Source organism: Dermochelys coriacea, chromosome 14 (assembly GCF_009764565.3).
Source record: "Dermochelys coriacea isolate rDerCor1 chromosome 14, rDerCor1.pri.v4, whole genome shotgun sequence".
Lineage (NCBI taxonomy): Eukaryota > Metazoa > Chordata > Testudines > Dermochelyidae > Dermochelys > Dermochelys coriacea.
The window spans coordinates 14,303,556-14,324,733 of NC_050081.1; the positions used below are offsets into that span (position 1 = coordinate 14,303,556).

General features: G+C 49.8%; 1 protein-coding gene across 1 annotated transcript in view; it reads left to right on the forward strand.

Annotated features, from left to right (window-relative positions):
- Positions 1-21,178, forward strand: part of RAB37 (RAB37, member RAS oncogene family) — a 56,974-nt gene that overhangs the window by 13,471 nt on the left and 22,325 nt on the right. Inside the window, exon 2 of the mRNA XM_038372115.2 lies at positions 13,604-13,714. Coding sequence (XP_038228043.1) covers positions 13,604-13,714 — 111 coding nt within the window. The remainder of the gene's footprint in view (positions 1-13,603; positions 13,715-21,178) is intronic.

The window sequence follows — 21,178 nt, forward strand, 5'->3', positions numbered from 1 at the left end:
GTGACAGCAGGTTATTGGGACTCATTTATGCCTGACTCTGCCACTCAGTTTACAAGTCCCTGAACCTTGCTTTGCCTTAACCTGCTCATCCATATAACGGGAAAGGTACGAACCTCCGAGGGAGGTGACAGCCTTCATTAATGTCTTTGATGTGCTTAGGCCTGTTGGCTGTAGGATACTATGGATCCGCAAAGGACTCTGCCTAATCACTGTATTTTAATTTCCCAATCTATTTCCCCAAATAAAAGGGACTGGCCTGCTGAGCCAAGTGGAAAGGACACAAAAGGAAGCCTGTCTATGGAGTCGGCAAGGTGCAAATTACTTTCCACCCACTGAGTTGCAGCTGAAAGAATGAGGAGTACTTATGGCATCTTGGAGACTAATAAATTTATTTAAAATTAGAGACTTAAAATTTGTTAGTCTCTAAGGTGCCACGAGTACTCCTCATTCTTTTAGCAGTTACAGACTAACATGGCTACCACTCTGAGCTACAGCTGTGATGCTCAAACACTATCTTCCCCCCCACCCCCTTCATTAATACGGGGATGAAAATTATTGAAGTGATGCTTCCCTCCAGGGGCTTGCCTATCTGGGGAAACCTGCAGGTGCAGTTAGAACTTGGGCTGTGCTTGCTTCACATGATGATCTCCATCTAGCGAGCCACACATCTCTGCTCCTCAAAGGGAAACTCCACCCCTCAGGGTGCAGTGAGAGTCGGTAGCCCAGAGAGCTGGTGGTGGCTGCTGCTTGCTGGGGTAGGGGCTGGAGGCTGTTTTGTAACTAGAAAAGGACACTAGAGCTGCCGAGGGCAACTCTCAACTAAACCCCAGTGCAACAACAAATATAGGCCCTGCTCCTGCATGAATACAGGTGTATTCATTGGGGTTACTTCAGGTGCCTGTCAGCAGGATCGGACTGGGAGGGAGAAAATAGCTGGAGCTAACAAGGAACATTACCTCTAGCTCCCTGATCACTGTGTGAAATGCAGCCCTGTGCAGACTGCCTGCCTGTAAGGCCTAGCGCCACCTACATTCCACTTCAGCTGTATTTTCAGGGCTTCAACTAGACCAGGAGTGGGCAAACTATGGCCTGCAGGCTGGATCCAGCCCTTCAGGGCTTTGGATCTGGCCCACAGGATTGCCACCCCTGCGGCGCCACAGGCCCCGTGCCACTCTGGGAAGAAGCCAGCACCATGTCCCTGCTTCTCAGAATGTCTCTGCCTAGACAATAACCAAGGAGGCAGGAGTGAGCACTCAGAGCTGAGTTGTTGTGCATTGGTTCATTATAGTGTCTGTATTAGAGACCCCCAGGTTCCTGAATGAAGATGCAAGTGAAGGGTCTGAGCTTGTGCCGGTCCCTCTCTGTGCACCTCACAGCAGAACCACAATAGGCTAGGTGTAATTAATCAGCTGGCAGCCTTTGCTGTAGAAAAGCCCAGGATTAGTAAGGCAGGCACTGAAGAAGGGTGAGACCATTGGCAAACCTGGGGGAGAGCTCAGGACTTGACTAGCAGGATGTGACTGTGGGTCAGTATTGGAGTGAATTGTTGGCAGAGCTGTAGCACGATGCATGCTCTGTGTGCCTGGCTCAAACCAGCCCTGTAAATAACCCTACTGAACTCTTTTGTATATACCACTCTTCCGCCATAGATCTCTCAGTGCATAGCCATTTGCCATGCTTCACATGAGGGAAACTGAGGCACAAAGAGGTGAAAGGGCTTGTCCAAGATCAGACAGTGTGTCCGTTGCAGAGCTGGGAACAGAACTTATGATTCCTGACTCCCAGTTTGGTCTCCTGTTCTTGGAGCATGCTGGTGCTTCCACCCCCTGACACCCCACCCCCCTCCTTTCATAACCATTAAACTTACTTCCAAACTTGGAATGTTGCAGCACCATCTCCCCCCCCCCCCCCAAGAGGCTGTATCTTCAGCGAGTGAATTCCACACTGTACTTGGCAGCTGTAACCCACAGTCCCCAGCTAGCGGAGTCTGGGCCACCCCCTGGAACGCCATGCCCCTGACTGTAGGTTACACTAACTAAAACAAAAGTAGTGTAAAAGTCTGACATCACTGGCTTCTTCAGCTTCCTCTCGGTGGCTGGCAGTCCTACCTTCTGTGTTCAATAGCAATTTGCCCATGGCTACAGTGATTTCATCATGGCATTCAAAGAGTTAAAATAACATGATCTGTTTCTAGCCTGCCAGGCTACTATGCATGAGCCTGATCCAAAGCCCTTTGGGAGTTTTTTCCCATTGACACCATTCACTTCAATGGACATAGGCACAGGCCCCGTGCAGTCTGCAAAGTCTGAAAGCCATAGAGTTTAAAATCGGAAGGGACTATTATTCATCAGGTCTGATCTTGTGTGTATTACAGACCATCAGATGTCACCCAGTTACCCCTGTAACGTGTGTGGTTAAAGCAGATAGGCAGCCAGCCTTGGTCTGAAGGCATCACACAATGCAGCCTTGACCTGGATCGTCCGACTCAAGAGACATACTAGAGATGCTGCTGACTTCTGTTCTGTAAGTGCAAGTCAGAAGCCTCCTTGACCTGGGAGCTTGGCTGTGGGGAACGACGGGCAAAGGATGGAGACTGTTCAATAAGCCATCCAGCTTCCTAGCTGTGAATTATTTACCGGCTCTTAGCGATATCATGGCAGTGAACTAGAACATGCATTAGTGCTGCCGGCCAACCCTATCGAAAGGGAATGTATTCTGCACAGGCAAATATCACTTTCCCTGTCCCATGATGCTGTGGGAACTCCCCCTTGAAAGGTCACTACCCATTTAGCAACGGAAACATGCAGTGAAATGATGCAAAACTTCCTCCTGCTTCCTGTCTCTCTGGTCTGATCTTGCCAACCCACCCCTCCCAGGGCTGCTGTCTTCTCTCTCCAAGGCCTATACCCCAACAATGCTGCATCATCTCCACTGAGCTGGTGCTATTCCATGCTGCTTGGTGTCTGAGGTCTTTCTCCTTTCCTCCCTGGCGCTGTCTTCCACTGGGGGCCCATTCCAATCAAAGTCCCGGCTGCCTTTTTTTGGGAATGCTCCTATCTAAGCATTGTCTCCAAATGCCAGCCGCACTCCATCCCTGTCTTTCTGTGGTCCTGCTCCCACAGTTCTCCCTTATCTCTCTGAGCAGCAATGACGCATGCAACAGCTTCACTGTCTCAAGAGAGCTGGATGAAGATGTTACCACCACCATGCTCCCTGGGTCTAGATCCCAAACCCAACCTCTCTCCACTCAAATTTTAGGAAACTAGAGCAGACCTACGTGACTTGGACCCATCTCTGCAGAATCACGTTTGTTTATTTTTTTTTCCCCTCCGGCTTTAACTTGCATGAGAGAGCACAGGTGAGGACTGACGTACATGTAAATAAATAAGACTGAGGAAGTGTTTTTTCTGCCTCTCCACAGCGTTCCCCCATTACACCATATCATGTTCAGCTGCATCAAACCATTCTGGTGAGACAGTCTCCCAGTTCAATATACTGTAGTTCCATCTGGCACTTGCTTAATCTGGCTGGGTCTCCACCAGCACCAGCTCATCTCGGGCGATTGCAACTTCTTGGAGCAGCATTGCAAGGAATGGGATCTTCGCACTTCCACACAACTACAGGGAGGAGGAAAATGTTCCGGGGGAGTCTATTTCTTTTTCAGCTCGCAGTACTCTGTCTGTCTGTTCCAGAGCGGGTTGGTTGGATGACCTGCCCACATTGACATAGATTGTCTGCTCATCCAGGATTGGATATTTCACTGTGGCGTAAGAAATATCTGTCATTCCTGGAGCCTGAAATTTTAAAACAGCCTTGATCAGAAAAAAGAAATGAAGGGTGAGAGACCGTAACTAGAACAGATGCTGAGGAACAGAGGCGCTCATACCCTGGCTGCTTTGTCTAAGTAACTCAATTGCTCAGATGAGGCTGGTTGCACAGCACAGGTTTCCTAATGCTCATGCACATCCCTGGTGTGTGTGTGTGTGTGTGTGCGTCCGTCCGTCCGTCCGTCCAGATCTTTCTGCACTTGGAATGGTTTCTTTCTAAAAATGGCATGGTAGTGAGTGGAACTCCAGTCCTGTGGATGAGCATGTGCCATGACTGCTGGGCAAGTCACATGAGACTGGATCACTTAAATTTGCAGCTAACTCTTTGTGCATGGCATGTTTGCATCCTACTTGCATGGACTGAGATTGGCCAGCAGTTTCCCAGCTGGTACATGCAGACACACACAAAATTTGGTTTTGTTTTGTTTAAAAACCCACACACCTTCTGGGTATGGTGTTCCTCCCGTCTAGTGGGGGGCGGGGGAAGGGGAGAGAGAAAGCTCTAAAATGAGTCTGCTTTACTGCCTTCACTAACAGCCACTTGGCTTCTAGCTCACGCACTAAGCTTCAGAGGCCCTAGGTTCAATCCTGCCCACCAGCAACTACGGTCTGTCAACATTTGTATGTGCAAAGCAGAACAAAACACAACTGGCCCTCTATGCTCTGACTTCAGCTGCTGTTCTGAGTGTGAGGTGGTCCAACCTTTTCCAGACCTGATGGAGATTGAGCTTTTCTAAAGCCTCTAGAAATTTGATAAACTTTTCTATAGCCTTTCCTGAACTCCTCTCGCTGCCTAATGAAAGCAATAGGGTTCAATGTGCTAGAAGAGATGTGAATATTGCATGCAAGTGCTCTTGTGCAAGACTCAGCATGCCCTGTAGAACCCAAAAGCAAGATTTTAAAGAGAATAAAAGGGATCAGAAGAATCTCTCTTCAAACATCCTTGCATTTTAGAACTGAATGCCAGAATCCTTACTACAGCTGAATATTCCACCCTTTCTGGACTGGGCTCAGCCTGAGCAGAGTTAGTGGATGGGGCTGTGGTGATGGATTTTCTAGGCTTTGGTTTCACAGTTGCATAGGAAACATCACTTTCAGTGCTGGTACCTGCCTGAAAAAATAAAACACAATCTGGGTTGGGGTCTCTGAGCTGGTGCTCTCTGCCCCTGCAGCAGCACCAGGCACTCTCCAGGCCACTACTACTTCTGGGGTGATCCAGGGGCACAACCTACTTCTGTTATCTGTCCCCTGGTTTTTCCACCCCACTAACTCCCAACTCCCCAAACACTTAGCAACAGTCTCCCTGCTTTCTCCAGCAGTGCTCCTAGTGCTGACCCAGTGCTTTTCAGCCAGGAATCTTCAAGCCCTTTGCAAAGGGAACTAGTGCTCTTCCCATTTTACAGACTGGAAAAAGAAGCACAGAGAAATGGTGACTTACCCAAGGTCTCATAATGAGCTATTGGCAGATCCAGGAGTCCTGATTCCATCCAATGTTTTATGCACCAGACCAAATCATGGCTGGCGCCCCCCTACAGTGACCAACCTCCTTCCCAGGGATTCAGCCTGTCCCTCATTCTGGATTCTCCTCTTATTTTAGCTCTAAGGGTTTGAATAACTGAGTTCAGCACCCTCTTACTCAGACTTGAACTCAACTGTTAAAGCCACCCTTGGGGCTGGAGAACTAACCTACTGTCTCAGAGCGCAGCACTCATTCCCCTCTTACCTCATTCAGTGTTGGGCTAGGCCCAATGGCTCCATCAGCTGAAAGGTAACAGACCCTTATTACACTGATGTAACCATGTTGAAAGAAAAGATCTACAGAGGAGGAGTGACGAGGCTGGGAGGGGGGGAGGGAGGTGGTCTCCTCCAGATCCTACATAAGGAGGGGTAAAATGCTGAAGCGTTCAGCCCTTTGCCACCAGCATCACAAAAATGTTGGCCTCTTTCTCCAGGGCTTAGTTCTGAGCTGTTAGTGCTTAGATGAGATGGGCATAGACTTTTGGAAGTGACTGGGGATAGTTGGGATGAGGCACAGAGCACGTACCTAGAACTGATGAGGAACACACGGAGCTAGACCCTCCTGTCTTTCAAAAGGAGAGAGATGGATCTTCTCTGGTTTCACCACCCCTGTGGTTGAGATGCATCCTACAGGCCAGAACCACCACCTCCATCCCTGGAGCTCCTGAGCCTATTTCACTTCCACAGCTTTCACCAGTGTAATAAGCACCAATTTTACACCCAGATCCCCCACCCACACATGGATGGCAATTGCTGTTCCCGCTGTGATTCTCTGGAGTTGCCCTTGCACCATGTCCAGTGGGCAAAGAGCAGATGGAGACTGTGAACAGGAAGGAATTCTGAGGCCCTCTGGGGAATTGGGCGTTGGCAAGCCGTGGCCCATAAACACAGATGAACTGTAGGCAAAGCTATGGAGCCAGATCTCCTCCTGGCAGATGGGTGCAACCCTGGACAAGTGGAACTTCCCTGGGAGAAGCAGATGGCCTGCTGCTGTTTGCTCACTAGAAATCTCTGTAGGGGGAGGTCAAAGTCAAGTGTGTGGGGTATAGTCAGCTGCATATCTCCCCTTGGGAGTGGCGGCTTAGCCCCCTAGCCATGACAATGGGGAAGCTGCTGGCCTCGTCTCTTTCTGAGGTGCATTACATTGCCTGTCCAATAGTGTTAGTACAAACCCCCTTTTCCCCCCCCCCCAGCTTCCTCAGTCTCTATCTCATTGCTCCACTTGTGGCTGAGTAGGTGCCTTGAGTAACTTGGCTGTTGCTATTTTTGAAACTGCACTAAACCACAGCTCTGACTAATCACTGGCTCAGGGGTGATGCAACCTAGAGCAGGAGAAAAGGGAGTGCGTGTGTAAAATAAGAAAATAGGCATGAGCCTGCAGGGGGCTGAGCACTCTTGCACTCTCGCACAAGGCATTTAGCCCATGCTTGCATATTGCACGAGTGTGAGTAGGCTCCTTGACTGGAAAATGGGGCTGGCTGCTCACCCCCTTGTAGGACTGACCCCAGCGTGGGTGGCAGAGACTGGGGTGAGAGGGGGTTTGTGCAGGGAATTCAGTATTGGTTAGAGAAGAGGAAGGGGGTTGTTGCATAGGATTTTCTATGGTGCTTCTCACTGTAGTAACCAAGTGCCTCCCATATGTTAATGGACTAAACCTTGGGAAGAATTTTTATTCCCATGTTGCACTCAAGGACAGAACCCAGCTGTCTCCAGTCCCTTAACCCTTACCCTCCCTCCCCCCGCCCCATGCCAAGTTCAGATGGGGGGAGAGAGATTTAGACCAAAATCAGATAAGAGAAACAGTGAAACGGGGCTCAGACTCCCCTCCCCTACGCTGGGCCTGGGTGTTGCCTGCTTCGATTGAAAGCCTTTCCCTCTAGGAACTGTGTCTTGCTGTGTCCCCCTATAGTGCTTAGCACGGTCTGGCTGCTCTCTAAATAATTGCAGTTCTGTTAAACCACTTCCCTTGCACTGAACATAGAAATGGGAGAACTGGTTATTGAGGCAAAACTCCTGATTTGCATGGGATTTTTGGCAGACTAAGCAGTTAGGATCAGGGCGTCACAAAGCTTTATTGGCCAAGGTAGTAAGTGATTGGAGGGGGGGGAATGAAAGGAGGGCAGAGCCCATCTGAGACCAGGGCAGCCCCCCCCGCTTCCGCCTCTCACCTTTTTTCCTCTTCAGCATCATTCTTCGGGCCAGGAGAATGGCTCCGCTCAGTAACATAAGTAAAACCAGCAGGAGCACTGGCAGCAAGAACAGAGCACTGATGAAAGAAGAACTGGAAGACAAAGGAAAAATACATCTCTGAGACACTGCCTACCTGTCAGTGAAGGGGGTGGTGGAAATTCAGTCAGGGAACAAAGCCAGCCCTGCCCTAAGTATTTGTGCAAATGCACCTCTGTATACTGGACTGCCAGCAGCCATTTACAGACCCTGCTATTCCCTCTCCCCGCCTCCCACCCCTGTGCCATGACCCTCCCTGCTATAGGGATTGTTCACTTCCAGCCCCAGGGACCCACAGCCACTCCTTGACCCAGAGAATGCCAATGCCCATTCCAACCAACCAAGCTCCAGAGAGAGGCCCAGAGCCAGACTTGACACTTTCCAAATTCAGCCTCCTGGGCATTTCATCAGAGCTGAAAAAAGTGACCCTCTTCCCTCTCTAGTCTCCTCTCCTAAATGCAGAAGCCCTTCCACTACCTTCTATAGAAAGAGACCTCCATAAAGCATGGCTAAAGCAGTGCTGCTCCCCCCTGGGAATAATGCACAGAATTATCCAGTCAGGGGTTACCTGCATGCCAAAGTTGCACTAGTTTAACTCAAATTAGTTCAAAAACTGATGCTGTTAAACTATTGCGCGGCCCTGCGTGAAGGCTCCTCTATCAGTTTTTCAAACTGGTTATATGAGGCTTAGCATGGAGCTGATAATTTACTGACCCAGCTGAACTGCTACAATCCAGCCTTAGATCCATGTAAACGTCCACACATAAAGTTGCACCAGTTTAACTGAATTGGTATAAAACTGACCCCTTTTGGGGCTTGTCTACATGACTGCGCAGTCACTATGCTGCCATAGTGTAGACACTTGCTTCAGTGATAGAAGGTTTTTTTTCCATCGTTGTAGTAAATCCACCCCCGCAAGAGCCAGGAGCTAGGTAGACAGACTAATTCTCCCATTGACCTAGTGATGTCTATACCAGGGATTTGGTTGGCTTCACGACATCTCTCAGCAGTGTGAATGTTTCACACCCCAGAGCAACGTTGCTAGGCTGACCTAAGTTTTGGTTTAAACCCTGGCTTTGGCTGTAGACCAGCCCTCGGTTTCTACACCAAGGGCTGAGGGGTGAGACCGAGGTCAGCTAAAGGGAGATCTTTGACCAGCTCGTATTACGGCGCAAAAGAGAGGCAGGGCCAGAGAAGGGAAACTCAAACTGGGTTCTGTACAGACACTAGAAGCTCAGAAACCAAGACAATTTTACTTATTAGCATGTCTGCCAAGGGAGATGTGATATAATTAGAGTAAGTGAGTTGGCTAAGTCACCATATCCAGGGGAAGATTTAATTTACCAGCTGTAGCTACAACTGGTGGGGAGGGAAGGCAGAGCAGACTGGGCTGGCAATATGAATAAGAGGGAAGAGCAAGCCAAGAGAAAAGAGAGGATTTGCCTGCTGCTGCCATGTCTGGTTGGAGCGGTGAAGATTGAAGGAGGAGGGTGATCTTTGAGGGAAGGTCTTGATCTCTCTCGGGAAGGGTGAGAAATAAGATGGCAGCTTCTTGTACACTGATTGCAAAGCGTTATTAGGGAAACCAATGGAGAAAGTGCAGTTAGACAGAGTAAAGGTCTTGAGGAAGCCTGGGCTAGTGGTCTGACCACAGAACCGGAGTCCAGGAACACCCGAGATCTAGTCCTAGCTCTGTCACACTGGTACACACTGAGAGACCATGAGGCAGCAGCTCTACCTCTCTGTGCTTTGTAGCTTCCTGAGCCTGCAGAACTTGTGCAGTTTTCCCACAGACTTTTGCAGTGTGCTTGCACTCCCTCTGTGCCTGTGTAAATGATGACACACAGTGCCGGGAAACGGTGCATCAGCCTGGCAGTGCAGGGTCACGAGCACCAGCAGGCGGGTGGAAACTTCTGTTTTTGGATGTGCAAAATCCCCATCTGCAGGCACCAATCAGGCAGCTAGGTGCTCGGCCCCTTAGTGTGCATACATAAACCAGGATGTGCCCATCTCTGCCGCTGCAGACTGTAACATGCATGCAAAGCTGGGCCTGGAAATTCAGTCCTGAACACCCCTGCTTAGACCCTGCTTTTACATGTACTTAACTGCCCTTACCTTTTGAGGTGCTTATTGCTGGGGAGAGAGATCCAGTGGTTACTATCACTGCAGTGGAAAGCGCTGAAAATATAAGCTAGAAAACACAGTGCTCTGAGGTCTTCAAAATGTCACTTCTCCATAGGCTGCTGCGTTCTTAGTCTTGACATTTCAAGTGAAAGGTGCCAGCCTGCCCATGCTGGAGCCTGGAGCCCGCTCTTCACCGAACACTCCCAGCACGGGCAGAGCAAGCTTCCCCACTGCACTCCTAGGAGTGAAGGGAGCCATCGGTCTCTAGGGCCAGTTCAGTTCTTGGCCTTTCACCGATAGGGACAATTAGCACACGGTATGAGTGTTAGCTGGCACACAGAGAGGTGACCGCAGGGGTCTAGACTGTCACTAACAAATGCACCACACACAAGTGACCACACAACCAGGCGATGGCAGCTACTGTCCATCAGTGAAAAGCAGAGCTCTGTAATGGAGCAAAGGTGAGAAGCTGGGGTACGCTGCATGGCAGTGGGCTGATCTCAGGGTGGGGACTGGATAGGGAGGGGGAATTTCACATGGGGTACATAGCATGGAGCTCCATAGTTAAGGTTGCACTTAGGGCCTTATGCGCACTGAAGTTAGTGGGAGTGTATCCAGAGACTTCAATGGTCTTTGGATCAGGGCCGCAGAGCAGCACTAAGCTCCCCCTATGCTGTACTCCAAGCATTGACCACAGTCTCTAGATTGAATACACTCGGCCTGTGGGGGCCATTCAATTTGCTATAATAGTTATTGGCCAAATATTTACCCCCTGCAGCAAGGGAGATATTCAAACCTGAGCCCCTCTAGGGATTTCCCCCGAGATCATACAGGCTTTTTCCCCCCTTGCTCCAGGACCAGATCCCCAGACACCCCTCTGTTCCACACACTGATCCTGTGCCATAATAACTCTCACGCAGGCCACTGTGTGGATTTTAAATTTTGACACACACAGTTGTTTCCTTTATTTGATCTTCACAAGGAAATGTCGACAGAAGGAGCAGGTTCCGCTGGCTGCTTCTATTCCTAGTGCACCATGGCTTCCTGAGCCAGCCCAGAGTAGGGAGCCCTCAGGGACTAGCCCATGCTGCCTGGGGGTCCAGCCTGATCCAAGAGACCTGCTACAATGGAGCTAGGCATGCAGAGCAAGGTACCCAAGGTAGAGCACACCCCACTCCGTGCTCCTTCCTGCTCCCCCTCTCCATACCTGCCCCCCCCCCCCCGGCCTGCTGCTTCTGCCCATCCCAGTCCTGCATTCAGTAGGGGAGTCTCCCCTATAGTTGGCTGCATTGCCAGGAGTCCCTGCCCCCTGGTCCCTCTGCCCCCAGCCTCAGGTCAGCAGCGACAGGATTGCCTTTTTGTGTGATGGAGAGGGTCTTGCAGCCCACTGTTGCCATTCCCCCGCTTTGGAGCTTGGAGGCCTCCAGCAGCACCCTGCTGGCCCTCCAAGACTAAGAGTTGCTGCAGGAGTGGGTGCATGGCGCTGTCCAGGAGTAGGTGGTGTAGCTTGCACACACATACATACACTAATCCCTGGGTGCCCACATCAGCTCACTCCTTCAGCCTCACTGACCCAAACACAAAGCCTATTGCTGTCCACTAGGGTTGAGTGACCAGGATGCTATCCTGGGGATAAGCTAGTGCCTATAAATAGCTGTCTGAGTCTCCCACCAGCACTCCGCAATCAAAGACACTTGGGTTCCAGGCAGGGCCAGATTAATTCAGAGGCTTTAGGGGCTGCAGCCCCAGGCTAAGGGGGGCCATGGCGCAGCAGGGCTCAGGTAGGCTGCCTACATGCCACGGCTCCATGCCACTCCCGGAAACAGCCGGCTGCTGGCACGTCTCTGCAGCCCCTGACAGGAGGGCGGCTCCACGTGCTGCCCCTGCTGCCAGCACCGTCCCTGCAGCTCCCATTGGCTGGGAACTGGGCACTTGCAGGTGCGGGCACTGCACGGAGACATGTTGTTCCCCCACCCACCCCTGGCGTGGCTTCTGGGAGTGGTGTGGGACCACGGCATGCAGGCAGCCTGCCTGAGCCCTACAGTGCTGCTGGCTGGGAGCTGCCTGTGGTAAGTGCCTCCCGGCCGGAGCCTACACCTCGCACTCCCTCCTGCACCCAACCCTCTGCCCCAGGTCAGAACCCCCTCCTGCATCCAAACTCTCTCCCAGAAAGAAACTAATATAACAGCTGTTCTTAGATAAGAAGTAGGCTATTTTGAATTAACTTTACTATAGTCTAAATGTTTTAAGACTTAAATGTAACCACAGAATGACTTTATGTTAACTAAAAGGCAAGTTTAGTATAGCATTAATAGCCTCAATGCCATGATTGTGATCATTTTGTTTTAAATTAGGAAAAAGACTTGTATACAGGAGCCCAACAAAATCTAATAGCCCTGGTCCCACGGGAGAGTTAATCTGGCCTTTGCTCCAGGTTGCCATCAGTAGATCAGAGCAGAGACTCACCTGGGAGAACAGTCACCTTAACAAGGGAATAAGGATCACCTGCACCTTTTATATTTATTCCACATCAGTAGATCCTAGCATCTCTCAGAGTCAGGTTCTTCATGGTCACAGTGAATGTGCTCCTGTTGTGGTGGAGACTCTGCCCCGTTTCACCTTGATCTCTGACTTTCCAGTCTCAACAACTTTAGAGCAGCTGTTCCACTGTGCTCCTCTGCACCAGTATTTCTAAAAAGAAAAGGAGTACTTGTGGCACCTTAGAGACTAACAAATTTATTAGAGCATAACCTTTTGTGAGCTACAGCTCACTTCATCGGATGCATACAGTGGAAAATAGAGTGGGGAGATTTTATATACACAGAGAACATGAAACAATGGGTGTTACCGTACAGACTATAACAAGAGTGATCAGGAAAGGTGAGCTCTTACCAGCTGGAGGGTGGGGGGGAAGAGGGAAGAAACCTTTTGTAGTGATAATCAAGGTGGGCCATTTCCAGCACTTTAAAGCTCGAAGATAGCTGGGAGTGCTGGTAGCGTAGGGCCTGAGGAGGGAGTCTACATTGCCAGACAATCCTGCTATCAGGGTGCCAATGCCTGAGATGATGGGGCATCCAGGATTTCCAGGTTTATGGCTCTTGGGTAGCAGATAGAATACCCCAGGTCGGGGTTCTAGGGGTGTGTCTGTGCGGATTCGTTCTTGTGCTTCTTCAGGGAGTTTCTTGAGCAGATGGTGTAGTTTCTTTTTCTGGTTTCTACAGGTGCTGAGGCATTGTGCTGCTCAGCACTGCAAGCCCTAGCTGGTTTACATGGGTAAGTCCCAAGAGTGATTTAGAGATTCAGGAGTCCAACTCCTAATGACTTGCAGTGAGTCTCCTGAGCCCAGTGATTCCATGTGGTATCTGGCCCAAAAGTGCTGGCTAAGGACTCCGAACAGAGCTTTCCATTTCCCTGGTGCTTGAGGGTTAACGACAGTCGGCTGGGTCAGATCCCCTGACCTTGATCACTTGGTTGTTTGCTGCTGCTTGGATCCCTCAGAGATGCCATGGGACTGATTCTGATCTCCCTTACGTTGGTGTAAATCAGGAGTAACTCTAACGGAGTCATTGGAGTCAAGCTAGCGTAAAACCGGCATAAGGGCAGAATCAGACCCTAGGAGCTAGATCTTTAGCTTGTGGAAATTGGCATCACTCCATTGACTTCAACAGAGCTGCAGCAATTTGCACCAGTTCAGAATGTGTTCAGTGGGATCCAGGCACTTCACAAGCAGCAAATAACCCAGCTGTCGGTACGTGGGGAAAAGGGGCACGGAACTGCCATGCTCTTCCCCATGCAGCATGCCGAGGATACATATTGGAGAAGCCTGCAGAGTTTCAGACAGCAAAGGCCGTTCTAGCTTCCTGAGTCACTTATCGGGATGCTAATGGCTCTCTCTTTGATTCTTACAGACCATCCTGGTCGGAGACAGTGGAGTGGGGAAGACATCACTGCTGGTTCAGTTTGACCAGGGCAAGTTCATTCCCGGCTCTTTTTCTGCCACCGTGGGCATCGGATTTACGGTAAGGGCTGAATCTTTGGCTATTCCGCTGTTCTGCAGCTGAGCATTCAGTAGTGGAAGTGGTATTGACTATTTAAAAAAAAAAGGAATATAGGACTTACCATGGTAGCATACGAGTCTGAGGATAGTAAGCAATCAGAAGAGCCACCTGAAAACGTGGCATCCAAAGATAACTTCAGTATCCAGTATACCATGGTATCGAAATTGCACGTCAGCCACAGAGGCATTAAATTCTCCAAGTAAAGCATGTTTTTTGTTTTGTTTTTTTGTTTACATTTGTTTCCTCTAATAGCAGTGATGTGCTGTTTGCAGAAAGTTCTAACCAAAATCAGAGAGAGGTGACATGCACGGAGGATCTAGCTGGCCATCTAAAAACAGGGCGAAGGGAAACATGAGGATGGATCAAAATAAGATTTTGCCTCTTGGCTGGAGTCCACGAAAATATAAAAAAGTGGGTGCCAGTGGCATACCAGTGAAATTCTATAGACATGGACATCGTATTTATTAACTAGGTAGATGTTCCCTTCTCTGTATGTTTAAAGAGCAGCACCCTGTGTGTAGGGGAAAACCTGGCTGCGTTCTATATAGCTGTACAATGTGTAGCAACACAGAATTAAGCTGCACTGCATGATGGAGTTGCCCAATGCTGTCCGGAAAAAGCAAAAACACTTGTTGCTATGAATGCTTGAAGGTGGCACTTTTCAAATTGCATATTAACTTTTCCCTCCAACCTTGCCAATGAGTCTGCCTCACTGAGAACTCCCTGTCGGTGAAGGTTTGCTCTGTTGAGTTGAGATGTTTTGTGACTTACCCAGATCAAATCAATTTACAAAAACTGGGGAAAGAGTATTGTGTCACCGACGCATGCTGTTCAGGGCTGACCAATCGGATTCAATTCAACGAAATTCACCTGAGTCACACCAGTCAGAGTGAATCCAAAAGGTAAATGTACAGGAAAGTTAAAAACTGGTGAAAACATGGGATTATAGTGGAAGTCTAGCTGTGTGTTCCATTATAGTGTTGGCTTATACACTATAAACCATCCTGTACAGACAGAAAATACCCTTTGGCCTGCACCTACGGGGCAGAGGCCTAGAGGCAGCCCAGACCCCTTCCCTCTGAATTAGAAACACAGCATGTTGGTGGAAAGCTCACTCCTACTGTGGCCCAGTTCAATTTCCAGAGTGACTCTCTTTGCATCTGTTGCCCGCTTCTCTGCTGCACCTACAACTGGGAGCCTATAGCTTTGTACATGCTGCTTAATCCCTTGTGCTGGTGAGCCATGGACACTCTCACTCAAGGCCCTGGAGGCCTGAATTGTTTCCATTACCTTTAAAGACTGAGTATCGGGGGGTTTCTCCCCTGATGGTTGTGTTCTCATCTGGACAAGCATGCTTGGTCTAATCCCTTATTCCCCTTCAGTGAGGCGAGGATGAAGCTGTCTGGGTGTCAGGTAGCAATTAATAATAGGGATTTCCTTTTCCAAATTGGGTTGAGGAACCGAGGGAATAATCATAATTGGCTCCTAACAACCTCATGGTCAGCTGTGTCTCAGAGATGAAAAATGATCTAGGAGTGCAGGAAATGCCTAGAGGCTGAATGGAGTAAGACTGCCCTCGTGTGGTCATATGCAGTGTTGTTGTAGTTGTGTGGGTCCCAGGATATTAGACACACGGTGGGTGGGGTAATCTCTTTTATTGCACCAACTTCTCCACCAACAAAATATTTTCATTTTGTAAACTCGTTGGTGCAGTAAGGGAGATTTCCCCACCCACCCTGTCTCTCTTGTAGTGTTGGTGAGAACTAAGGGGAATTTGTTAGTCTCTAAGGAGTACTTGTGGCACCTTTTCTTTTTGCGGATACAGACTAACACGGCTGCTACTCTGAAACCTGTCATCACAGAATAGGGATTATAAATTCTGATTCTATAGTATGAGACAATATATTCATGTAATATTTAAGAAAAATTTTGTAAATGAGTTCCAATAGTTCATGGATTAGGAACCCAATTTTACGGGGTTCCAGGGGCTTCTGTATAGATTATTTAGGTTAATCTTTCTATCTACCCACTGGGACTCCTAATGTGGGGAGGGATTGCTCAGTGGTTTGAGCATTGGCCTGCTAAACCCAGGGTTGTTAGCTCAATCCTTGAGGGGGCCATTTAGGGATCTGGGGCAAAAATTGGAGATTGGTCCTGCTTTGAGCAGGGGGTTGGACTAGATGACCTCCTGAAGTCCCTTCCAACCCTGATAGTCTATGATTCTATAAGTCGTTTACAGAGGCCTTGTAGAGCGGGTGACTGATTTGCTGGCCATTTTGTTTCCCAGGGTGGAGAGAATTCAGCGTTCAGTGACATTTCCAAAATGCAAATCAGAAGAACAGATAAGTTTGGCTGATAACACATTCCCTGTATGTCCTCAGCCAGGGAGCATAATAGCTGTGTAAATTCTCCTTCCTGTGTTCCTTTGTTGCAATGGAACAAAGGGAAACATCCCTCCTTCATGCAAGAGGCTCTGTGTGTTCCTTTCATCACCTGCTATCACTTGCCCAGCTGTGTCACCACAAAGGGGTAGAGGTGGTATTTACATGGCATGAGACTAGAGATCCTCCTGACCCAGGAAATTGGGTTCTAGAATTCTGTCTGAATCCACATGACCCCTAAATCCACAGGTGTTGGGATTAGGATACGTTAATTATAGAGCTGGGCCGGGTCATTCAGATATGGCTCTAGATCCAAACTTTTCCAGAGTTCTGAGGAACATTTTTCCCTGACCCTCCCTTTCCAGCACTGACAGAATAACTCCTCTAACTGACATGCAAAATGCACTGCTCTGGTCTCATCTCCCTCCATCGCCCTGCTGCAGCATGGAGCCTACCCACAAGGACAAGACTGGGCCATACATAGACGTGGTATAAAGGAGTACTTTGCCCACCACTGAAATGCAACCCTCTCTGGGGAGGAGTGTGGCAACTGTTGAAGAGTTCAGGACAAAAAGGTTAAGAACCTATTCTCTTGAAACTGCAGGAGGAATTTCAGGTCTGCCAAACATAATTATCACCCATAGTTGGGGACCGTCATAATCTTTCCTGGTATTATTAATCCTCACTTATTACAGCACTCAGTAGGAGCTTTTAATCGCTTTAGATCATCTGAAATACATCCACCCAAAGGATCTCAGCTGTGTTCAGTTTAACTGGCCGGTGAGTACATGTTCCATGTGCATATTCTTCAGTACAGTTACGAAGACTGGAAATACAGGTTCCTAATCTATTCTCTCCTGAGGGGTAGAGGAAGTCTTGGCTAAAACAAAACTCGGAGACCAGTGAGAGCACGGTAACAGAAACACCTGCGTGGAGCGTGTCTCTGCCATCCCCCCTGCGTTTGCATGCATCATTTAGTTTGTAGACCAATGAAAGCCTAACTTCTGCATGTTGGAGACAAGTCCTGATGTTTGGTCTCATGCCTACTAGTTTTACACTTGCATAAATCCATTGACTTCAGTGGAACCTCTCCAGATGTGCACTGGGGCAGGATCAGGCCCATGCATTCAGTGAATTATCCCAGCACTGCTGAGGGCAGAATCTGTCCCAAGATTGTCCTCACATTGTGTAAATTGTCTTGAATGGAACGATACCAATTTACACCAACTGAGGATCTGGCCCTATCTGTCAGAATGCCTGTGGTATTGTTCTAGTGAGGACTAGTGCTTAATAATTATCATGTAGGTGATTCTGTACAAAGGGCATCACCTGAAATGCATTAGCAAAGTGGAGTGTTTGGTAACATAACACTGCTGTCACACGAAGAGGAAAGCATTCCTGGCTCTCTCACATCACTGTTCCTGTGAGATCCCTTTTGTTGTTCCCATGCTCTGCCCCCGCTCCCTTTCCCCTCCCCCATTAGATGAGATCTGAATTAGACCCCAGAGGTGTTAGAGGATCATATTTACCCTTTTCAGTTTGAGTTTGAATGTTTAGCCAGACGTTCCCATCTTTTTTTTTAATCTGTAGTGGCCAGGGCTCCGACTGAAGGAGATCAGTGTCTGATGAGTGTGGAGGGAAGAAGTCATAGGTAGCATGGTCAGAACACAAAAGGGGAAGTCAGGAGACCTGGTGTCTGTTCTCGGCTCTGTCAAAGATTGTGTGTACCCTTGGACAAGTCATTAACTTCTGTGACTGTTTCCCCAGGTGTAAAATTATGAATCACTGTTAGTTAATATTTGTATTGCAAATACACCCATGAGCCCCAATCAGGATGGTGCTAGAAGCTGTGCAAATGGTTAGGAGTTCACAGTCCCTGCCCTCAAAGCGCTTGCAGTATAATCAGACTAGACGGATCAAGGCTGAGAGGAAGGGATGCAAGCCAGATGCAGAGTGATCGGGGCACTGTTGGCAAATGCCATGTAATGTTCAAAGTCGCATTTGCCAGCTTTTCCCTTCAATCCCAGAGATTTTTCTGTTTTGTTTTGTTTTCTCCTGAGGCTTGAAAAATGCCAGATTTCAGGTTGCTCTCAAACTGGATTTCCACCGGGTGAGAAAAGACTTGTCCTGGAATCTATCTAGTGCAGGTGAGGAATGACCAAACCTGTGTAGAACTCACGGATGGGCACCCTCATCTCAGATCCCAGGGTTTTGCCCAGAGTCAGCAGCTAGCTGGAATCCTTGGTTTACATGATGTGAGAAATTGCTCCTTTGTTAGTGGTTTGTTTTCTTCCCTAGTGATGAGTCCAGTGGGATGTGTTACCACCCCATTCTCTGGTGAAGTGCTCCATTGCTGATTCATGAAGGGAATGAAAGCACTTTTCATTGCTATGTTTATACAACCAGAGGGACCAGCAAGTTGCAAGGTTAATGCATCAACTGATGATTATATGACCCTCCCCACTCTTTCCCTTCCCCTCAGTGCCCTGGCCAGTATATGGCTAGGAGGTTTCCCTCCCATTCAACCTCTTCTATAAGATGAAGTTAATTTCATCATCTTTCTTAAATATCCTTGTAAATGAGTTTGAGGTTGACTGGAAGCAATAGGGTTTTAAAAAGACTGTTGTAAGGGAGAAATCCAGGTTGTTCCATCTCTCCACTGTTATCCCAGGCAGTCCTCGGACAGGTCAGGGACCAGGGGTGGAGGGGAGCTGGGGGCTGGCCTAAATCAATGGCTGTTTGGATTCCATTCTGCTCCGCTGGCCTGGAGAGGGTGTCTGCTATGCATGGTGGTGCATGCTTCCTTGCTCTCTGCTTGCTATATGTGTTGGGGGTACCATTGGAGGGAAGGCAGCAGATCATCCATGAATGATCAGAAAGCCACCTTCAAGCAGTCTCTAACTTTTGGGGTTCATTGTGTGAAGCTAGGGTGAGGTTGGCCTAATTTTGTTCCCCAGTAGGGCAATTTAATGATTGCTGAGAACGGTGAGTAGGTTAATATGTTCAGTGCTACAGCCATGCATGGTGCTTTAGAAACAGAGTTCAGGCGGGTCTCCGCCCCAAGCAGATTGCATCTCTCCCATTTAGATGGTAATCAAATGACGGGACATGAGGATGGGAGCAGACAGAGTCGTAACTGATCAATGAAATACTCTCTCTCCTAGGTTGGTGCCCATTCCCATAGTATCTGAGTACCTCCCAAGAGTAAAATCTGACAGCAGTGGTGGGTTTCAATGAGGGACTTGAAGGAAGAGGGAAGTGTGGTGGACTGGCAGAGAGAGGCTATCTAGTCATAGGGGCAGCATGAACTAAGACTTGGAGTTAAGAGTTGGGGGAACAGAGACAGTGTTAAGGAGCGAGGAGTGAGGCAGAGCTCAAGGCCAGACAGATTCACCATAACTCAAGGGAGACTGTGGGTTCACGACCCTCTTGGCAGCTCCCCCTGCTCTGCAGAATGAGCTGAGCTTGGGAAAAATCAGGATCAGATGGACACACACGCTCTCCCTCTCCCCCACAACTGTGGGTGTTTCAGATCCAGGGTGTGGTTTCAGCCCATTCCGGGGAGATGAGGTTTGGATCTGGATTAGAATCCAGCTCTGTGGTTTCGGTTCATGTTCCTCTCTAGTCAGTGCTTGATTTGCGCCTGGCCAGAGCCGAGCCCTGTCACATCTGGGTTTGGTAGTTCAGAACCCCGGACCTCGGGGCCTGGCAGTTCAGAGCCCCGGCACCTCTGGGCTTCCTTCATCAGTTATGAATGTAAAAAAATTGCTTGAGCTCCGGCACCTCTTTCATTACAAATGAAGCCCTGTCTCTAGTGTGTACTGGTTGATGTCTTAGCTCTGAGAACAAACCAAAAAGTAGGAGTCCTTCTCATGAAGGTAGCGGCCTGTGTGTGATCTGAAGCTTCCCATATGTTCTCCTCCACCCAGGTAGCTGGACATGCACACAGCCAAGGCATGTCCATACAGACATGCACAGGGCAATGCATCCCCAGCCCCTGCTCTCCGGGTCCCTCCATTCCAAGTGAGCCAGCAGCTGTCCCCCTTACTAGCCTGCAGCTACTCACACAATGACTGTCAGTGACTGAGGCTGCCCACTTCCCAGTGCCTAGGGCCCTCTCCATGGGACAGGCCCACACCTCCCTGGGCAGCAGCCTACAACCAACTGTGGTTCTGGGCTCTGGCTGGCTGGATGCAGGCTGATGAGTTGATCCAGCTGGGTCCACTGTGCCCAGCTGGAAAGCCTTCCTCACCTGGCTCTCCTAAGTCTCCCATGGGAGTCAAACCAACCCCCGCTTTCACCTGGCTCCAGCGAAGTTGGGGGAAGATGGAGTGTGGGGAGGGGGGCTGAGCTGGAGGAGAAGAGGGATGGGGCACCTGAAGGGGGAGTAAAGGGTACAGAACTGGACCGGCCAGACAGGGGCTTGGTGGGTCCAGTTCCAGGGCCAAGGGGAGATACAGTAAGTTCGTTGAGCCCTGGGGAAGGGAGGGCTGGGTGGCACCGCTGGGTCCGGTCCGGTCCAGGCCAGGGACCGGGTTTTGTTCTGGCTGGAGGCTGGGGTGGAACCGCTGGGTCCGGTCAGGGACCAGGTTCTGTTCTGGCTGGAGGCTGGGATGGCACCGCTGGGTCCAGTCTGGGCAGGGGACCGGGTGCTGTTATGGCTGGAGGCTGGGGTGGCACCGCTGGGTCCGGTCCAGGCAGGGGACCGGGTTCTGTTGTGGCTGGAGGCTGGGGTGGCACCGCTGGGTCCGGTCCGGGCAGGGGACCGGGTTCTGTTGTGGCTGGAGGCTGGGGTGGCACCGCTGGGTCTGGTCCGGGCAGGGGACCGGGTTCTGTTGTGGCTGGAGGCTGGGTCGGGGTCCGGTCCGGGCAGGGGACCGGGTTCTGTTGTGGCTGGAGGCTGGGTCGGCACCGCTGGGTCCGGTCCGGGCAGGGGACCGGGTTCTGTTCTGGCTGGAGGCTGGGTCGGCACCGCTAGGTCCGGTCCGGGCAGGGGACCGGGTTCTGTTCTGGCTGGAGGCTGGGTCGGCACCGCTGGGTCCGG